Raw genomic sequence first — 7821 nt, 5'->3', positions numbered from 1 at the left:
AGCTGGTAAACTCCCCTACCAGAGGCCACAACATATTGGACCTGGTCATCACCAACATGGGCGACAGGTGTTCTGTACCGGAGGTCAACCTGTCACTGGTTAGATCAGACCATAAACTAATTACCCTGGATGTCCACACCCCACTATCACCCCCAACCAAGGAAACCACAGTGGAAAAACTTTTCTAAAGCAAACTTCACCTTACTTAAGGCAGAGGTGGTAAGATTCACAGCCTCCACGCTAAAAGATAACACTGCCCAAGATGCAGAATCCTTTACAATTGCATTCTATGAGCACCTACAAGGATGCATGGATCATGCCATCCCTAGCAAGACCAAGACTCACTCCCCTAAGAGAAGGAAACCAGTCTGGTGGACCCCTGCCATAAACAGATTATACAACAGAAGGAGGAAACTAGATCAGAAAAAAAGCAAATCTCAAGAAGGAAAGACATCCCTGATCAGTATCAGTAAGAAACTAAGGTCCCTCATAAAATCATCCAAGGCTAACTTCGAAAGAAAAATAGCCAAGGATTCGAAAGATAACCACAAAGCCTTCTTTAGCTATGTCAAGAATCTAAGTGGCAACTCACAGATATGCTCTGAGCTAGTGGAAAATAGCACAAAATATACTGAACCTACTGATATTGCCAACATCCTGGCAGATAGATTCAGTGCAAACGTCACCTCCCTCTCACCTTCAAAAGGGCCCACAACAATACCGGAAAAGTGTAGTGTCCCGGAAATCACAGAAGCATAGGTGAAAACAGCCCTTTCAAAAACCAAAAACACAGTATCAATGGGGCCAGATGGTGTCCCAGGCTGCATCTTGCACGAACTACAGAACGAACCAACCCCCCACCTAAACACGCTGTTCAACCCCAGCCTCTCCACAGGCTACATGCCCATAGAATGGCGCACAGCAACGGTTATTCCACTCCACAAAGGAGGGGCCACAACTGGCCCTGGTAACTATCGCCCCATAAGCCTGACTAGCCTGGTCTGCAAGGCTATGGAGCGCATCATCATGGAACTCATTAACAAAGACATTGAGAACCTCCAAACACTTGACCCGACCCAGTTCGGCTTTGTTAAGGGCAGATCATGCCTACTAAACCTGGTTGACTTCTTCGAGACAGTCACCAAGGCCATAGACGAGGGAAAGGTGGTTCACACAGCCTACCTTGATCTCGCCAAGGTGTTCAACACCATTCCTCACTCGGGTATTATAGAAAAACTCACCAGCCTGAACATAAACCCCTACGTCACAAGATGGGTTGCCAACTGACTTACAGACAGAACTCACACGGTAAGAATAGCGGGCTCCAGGTCCGACTCTGAACCAATCACAAGTGGTGTCCCGCATGGCTCGGTTCTGGGACCCCTACTGTTCAGCATATATTTCACAGAAGTACAGGCAAACACAGGAGGACTATGGCTAACCAAGTTTGCCGATGACTGCAAACTGGGGCCATAACTGACTCTCCGGCTGACATGGATATCCTTCAAAAAGGCCTTACTGAGACAGACACCTGGTGTCAAAGTCATGGCCTCAAGCTAAATGCCAAAAAATCCATAGTCATCCCATTTGGGAAAAACAAAACACCCACGAATTACCACATAGGCGGCAGCCCCCTTAATACAAAAGAGGTAATAAGAGATGTGGGGACCCAGGTAGATAGTAATCTCTCCTTTGACAATTATATTGCCAAAGTAGTTAGGAAATCCTTCTGTGTGGCCCATCTAATTACTAAGGGGTTCGCATCTAGAAATAAAGAGGTTATAGTGCCCCTCTACTCGTCACTCATCAGACCCATCATAGAGTACAATGCCCCATTTGGGATGTACCTCACAAGACACTTCCAACAGCTGGAAAGACCACAAAAGCACCTCACCGAGATAATTACTGGCCTCAAACATATGTCCTATGCAGCCCGACTGAAAAAACTCCAGCCGTACTCAGTGGCATATCGCTTACTCAGAGGTGATCTCTGCCTGACTTACAAATCCACGTCCAACTCAGACTTGATGGACATGCTCCATCTAAAGAAATCCAAGTCACTGCGAGCCACGTGCTCTAGTGAGCTAAACCTCGCCACAACAATAAATAGAACAAGCTGGAGGGATAGATTCCTGTCACAGAGACTCCCCATGCTTTGAAACAAAATTCCTAACTACATTAGGCAGAGCCCCTCACTAACACTCTTCAAGAGAAGCCTTGACGAGTGGATGGGTAACAGAAAATACACCCCTGGGATCACTTCATTGGCTTTGCTTGACAGACGCTCAGTTAATTAATCAATGGGGTGGCGAAAGCCGACACACTCTGGCTAGGCTTAAAAATGCCCTCTGACAGATAGCCTACTATCTACCTAGGAACCTATAGGTTCATAGGTTTATACTAGGCTATCTGCCCTAAGGCATTTATAAGCCTAGCCCAAAGTTTTGTGGCTTATGCCACCCCTTATATGAAAAAATACTGTGCCCATTAGTTTGTTGTGCCTCTGTCCAGCAGTGACACAGAGATGATTCCCGGGGTAAACCTACGATCTCCCATCCACAGGTCAAGATTTCTCTTGAACAGAGCCAGCGAGGTGCTCTGCCTCACATGGACCGTGATTTTATTCCACAACATAGGGAGTCTCTAAGTGATAAATCTATCCCTCCAGCACGTCCTATTTATATCCGTGCTAAGGTTTAAGCCGCTTGCTCTAGTGGTTTTGGTGGATTTGGATTTTTTGAGGTGGAGCATGTCCATTAATTCCAGGTTGGACATGGCCTTGTATGTCAGGCACATGTCACCTCTGAGCAGACGGTATGCAACTGAATAGAGCTGGAGTTTCTTCAATCTGTCAGCATATGACAGATTTTGGAGTCCCTTTATCCTTTTGGTGTGGAACTTTTGGGGTCTCTCCAATTGCTGCAGATGTCGGGTGAGATACATCCCGAATGGAGCATTGTACTCGATCATTGGTCTGATAAGTGAAGAGTATAGGGGAACAATGACCTCACTAGATCTGGATGTGAATCCCTTCATGATCAGGTGGGCAATGTAGAAGGTCTTTCTAACCACTTTAGCAACGTGAGTGTCAAAAGAAAGGCCACTGTCAACCTGGGTCCCCAGGTCCCTGATAACCTCTTCTGTGCTTAGTGGATTGCCACCTATATGGTAGCTTGGGGTTACCTTGTTTTTCCCGAAGGGTATGACTATACATTTTTGGCGTTTAACTTCAGGCCATGGCTCTGGCACCAGCTATCTGTTTCCGTGAGTCCCTTCTGAAGGATATCCGTGTCCGATGCACTTTCCACTATGGCCCAGTTTGCAGTCGTCTGCAAACTTTGTCAGCCAAAGTCCTCCCATGTTGGCCTGTACTTCTGAGAAGTAGATGCCGAACAATAGGGGGCCAAGGACCGAGCCCTGTGGGACACCACTTGTGACCGGCTTGGAGTCTGACATAGCGCCAGCAACTCTAACCCTGTGGGTTCTGTCCTTAAGCCAGTTTGCAACCCATCTTGTGACATATGGGTTTACATTTAAGCTGGTAAGTTTTTCTACAATACCCGAGTGGGGTATTGTGTCGAAAGCCTTTGCAAGGTCAAGGTAGGCTGTATGGACTGCCTTTCCCTCATCAATGGCCTTGGTGACTGGAATTCCGCTGTGGCGACCCCTAACCGGGAAAGGCCGAAAGACACAAACTCTTTGTACATGTCACTGGGTCGGAGTGCGGATGAAGGGGGGCCGCCTCTCTCCAGCAGTGCCCTGGGGAACCGGGTGCTAAATCATTCGTAGACGACCTGATTCTGGGTCAGGGTTTTGGACGTAGCAGAGCAGCAAAAAGCTGCGATCTATTGAAAGTCAGCCCTCGAGCCATTTACCAACTACTCACCAGACTATGTACTTTTCTGAGCATCAGTTAGATAGATAGGGGCTTTATCAGGCTATATATTATGACTGCAACTGTATAAATCAATGCCTCACTCAGCAAGTATATTGCTTACAGAGTGTATTACAAATCTAACAATCGGTAACTTATTTTTGACTGAGAAGCTGACAGAGCTACACATATTAAATGCTGTGCATGTGTGGTGCGACTTTTTTTTTTTTTTTGTTCAAGTCAGTTGAGTTTCGGGGCAGTAGTTTGTGAATACAAAATGGACTTTACTGACTAACCCCTGGACTCCTGCTTAGTTATTAACTGCTTTTACATACCTCCAAATTAGTTTGATAAAGTAATGTGATTCAGACAGTATTACGTGCAGTGGAAATTTGTTAAACAATGCTTACAATAAATGTGGGTCAAATCCTTTCAGTACGAAACATAGCACGTGTAGTACTTAATTGGATAGCCTCGAGAAGCACGCTATCCAATATTACTTGTTATTGTCTTTTTATTGATATTACCGCTACTCTGAGATTTTTTTCTATAATAATTATTTTGCACGGGCGAGCTTATAAAGGCCATAGTAGTCGTTAACCCATGGGAAGTGAAAATGTACCGGAAAATAACATCTTTAAGATAGCGACTCACATTATGCAGTACTTGGAACCTAACGAACGACCAAAACGCAAACAGAAAACTACATATGAAAAGCACCGCAAGTTTTAGGCGCATGGCCAGATGGCTAAGCATTATGGGATTGTAACGTAAACGTTGTTAACGCATGCGAACTTTCTTTCCTTCCTTTTTCGTTCCTTGTAGCGTTCAAAATGGGTCATCAACAATTATATTGGAGCCATCCGCGAAAATTTGGCCAGGGTTCTCGGGCTTGGTTAGTAATAAAACTGTATACGATCGCTTTAAATGGTTTGTTAAATGTGTAGTCTCGTATATGAATAAAATAGTTATGGTAGTATGGGGAATGTGAGTTTAATAAAGTGGACCGCATGTTGTTGTCATGGCGGTTGTGGTTACATTCTGATCCTTGTGTAGTGTAGTTTGGTACTTTGGGGTTAAGAAATCTCTTGTTGAAAATGATTAAAAGCGACTTCGTTTATTGTAACACCACCGGTTAGGAATGAATGCACGTTGCGTTATAGTATTGGTGCTTATATTATACGCCTCTCCCCACCAGTACTATGCACGTTACGTTATATTATACGTCTCTTCCCACCCCAAAGTATTCGTACTCGTAGTTTCATGCAGGTTATGAAAATGAAGACTGTCTAAAAATCGGTCTTTCTAAACTATATGACGTTAGAGAATTGTTGTGTTAGTTGGGGCGCAATTTCCCCCTCCACAGAACATCATAGGATTGCCATCTGAAGCCGCTGTCAGACGGCTGCCAGTTTTCGCAGCCGGCGGCATGCAACTGGTACGCGGTGGTGTTTCCGTTTTAGAAAGTAGATTAGACGTTATGAAAAATCGATTCCAGTAAGCCACGTTTGTTACCCTATTGATATTACAACTAGTCGCGCATGGAATATAAGGCTTAAAACTGACGTTTTCATTGATTGGGGGGTGGGAGGTATATTCCTCCACTTCTCTATTCATTCGGCGGTCTCTCCTTGCTTGGAAACAGTGCCGCATTTTACATAAATTTGGTTCCGTTCTATTTTCTAAAGCTTTGATCCTCACCCAGTCCAAGTAGTTGGTAATGAAGTTGGTTACTGAAATAAAATTATAAAAATGCACTTTTTGCGTGGTTGTGGGTCAGCTCTTCTGCAAGAGTATGGGTGTTTTGCCAAATAGTGTAGTTTATGCTCTTTTAAAGGTGCACATGGAGGAGGGGGGCATTAAATGTATAGTTTTAGGATTAGGGTTTTGGGTTCAGAACTTTGGTAAACTAATTGGTGTGATAGTCTGAATTCCAGTTAGCCCAAGAGTGCTTCCCTCCTCAAAGCTAATATAGCAATAACTGGTGACGTCTGTGTGGTATATTGAAGATTTAACCACGTTGATGTGGCTTAATCACAAGGGTGAAGACTGGGTGATTAAAGCCAACAGTGGGTAAATTTTCAGTATACCACACCACGATGTCTGTTGCTGTTATACAATGATATTTAAGAAAAATTCTTTAATCAGGGATCTGGGGCCCCAGGTTGACAGTAACCTTTCATTTGACACCCACGTTGCCAAGGTAGTTAGGAAAACCTTCTACATTGCCCACCTGATCATGAAGGGATTCACATCTAGATCAAGGGAGGTCATTGTTCCCCTGTACTCATCACTCCTCAGACCAATGATGGAGTACAATGCCCCATTCGGAATGTATCTTACCCGACACCTGCAGCAATTGGAAAGGCCCCAAAAGTTCCTTACCAAAAGGATAAAGGGTCTCAAAAATATGTCTTATGCTGCCCGACTGAAGGAACTCCAGCTCTGTTCAGTCGCATACCGTCTGCTCAGAGGTGACCTGTGCTTAACGTACAAGGCCATGTCTAACCCGGAATTGATGGACATGCTCCACCTCAAAAAATCTAAATCCATAAGAAATACAAGAGGAAGAGACTTAAACATTAACACAGTTATAAATAGGATGTGCTGGAGGGACAGATTCATCACCCAGAGACTCCCTATGCTGTGGGACAAAATCCTGGTACATGTGAGGCAGAGCACCTTGCTGGCCCTGTTCAAGAGAAATCTTGATCAATGGATGGGAGATCGTAGGTTCGCCTCAGTGTCACTGCTGGACAGAGGCACGGTAAACTAATGGGCATAGTACCTTTCAAACTTAAGGGGTGGTGAAAGCCACATAACTTTGGGCTAGGCTTATAAATGCCCTAGGGCAGATAGCCTAGTATAAACCTATGAACCTACCTATGAACCTAAACCTATGAATGCCTCTGTGGTGCCCTTCTGCATTGTTCCAGTATTCTGGGACTTTTCTGATGTACTCTATATATGGGACTTTGGTTCCCACTCATACATAGTACATCAGTGCTGTGCAAAGGAAGCAATGGAGAAAGGAAGATCTCCATTATCTCCCAAGTGTAGTACCTCGCAGTTAGTTCTGTGCTGCTTTGGGCGTGTCTTAACTGATTGGCAGGGGAAAATAGAGTTAGTGACAGGCTTGCAAATTCTCACATTATACTGTGCCGTCATGTCTTATTTTAATACAAATAGTTCTGGCCTGCTGTTACAGCTTCAGAAGTTTTAATAGCTCAAAATTCTCAAAGTTCAAACTAGTCTGCACAGCCTTCAAATAGGTTAAAGCAGATTTATTACGATAAACCTCACTAACTTCATGTCAGATATTTTGAAATTGATGATCATCTTTGAGACATATTTAAATAACACATGCACTTACTTTGGAGATTAGCTTAAACTGTGTGAATTAGAATAGTTTTTCTGACTTGAATCCCCTTTAAATACTGCTTATTTAACTAAACAACTAAATATTTGTGTGCCTTGGTTGTTGTCTCTTTTGGCTTTTCCCGGTTAGGGGGTCGCCACAGCGGAGCTCCGGTCCGTTAATGATTGGCATTAAATTTTTACGTGCCGAGTTGCTGGCCCTGACGCACAGCCTTCAATGAAGGTACGCCCATTCACGCATGTCTCTACACAGAAGACGCTCTAGCTGAGAATCGAACAGGATAATGTCTTGGACAAGTCTTAGTGTGAGGCGACAATGCTACTGCAGCGCCACCACCGCAGTTGAATATTCAAAGATGCCTTGCTGCAGCAGGAGCCATGTGAATATTCATGTGGGTGTGCGGTCCGTGTGGCTGGAGGTGTGTTTGGGGTGGGATTTGCTACTGCGCATCCTGCGATGTACTACACTTGGAGATTACCAATCTCCATTGCTTTTATTTATTTAAAAGAGAAAAAAAATGGGAGGCTTTTAATGTTGAGGAGAGTGTGGTTAGAGAAAATAAAAGGAT

The 7821-nt window shown here is 44.3% G+C and overlaps 1 protein-coding gene across 1 annotated transcript in view; it reads left to right on the top strand.

Moving 5' to 3' along the window:
• Window positions 1-4628: 4628 nt before the first annotated feature.
• Window positions 4629-7821, top strand: part of RPS29 (ribosomal protein S29) — a 41291-nt gene continuing 38098 nt past the window's right edge. Inside the window, exon 1 of the mRNA XM_044074276.1 lies at window positions 4629-4769. Coding sequence (XP_043930211.1) covers window positions 4708-4769 — 62 coding nt within the window. The 5' untranslated portion in view covers window positions 4629-4707. The remainder of the gene's footprint in view (window positions 4770-7821) is intronic.

This window comes from Protopterus annectens, chromosome 6.part0 (genome assembly GCF_019279795.1).
Source record: "Protopterus annectens isolate FY-2018-M chromosome 6.part0, PAN1.0, whole genome shotgun sequence".
NCBI classification, from domain to species: domain Eukaryota; kingdom Metazoa; phylum Chordata; order Ceratodontiformes; family Protopteridae; genus Protopterus; species Protopterus annectens.
This window is presented reverse-complemented; position numbering and strand designations above follow the sequence as displayed.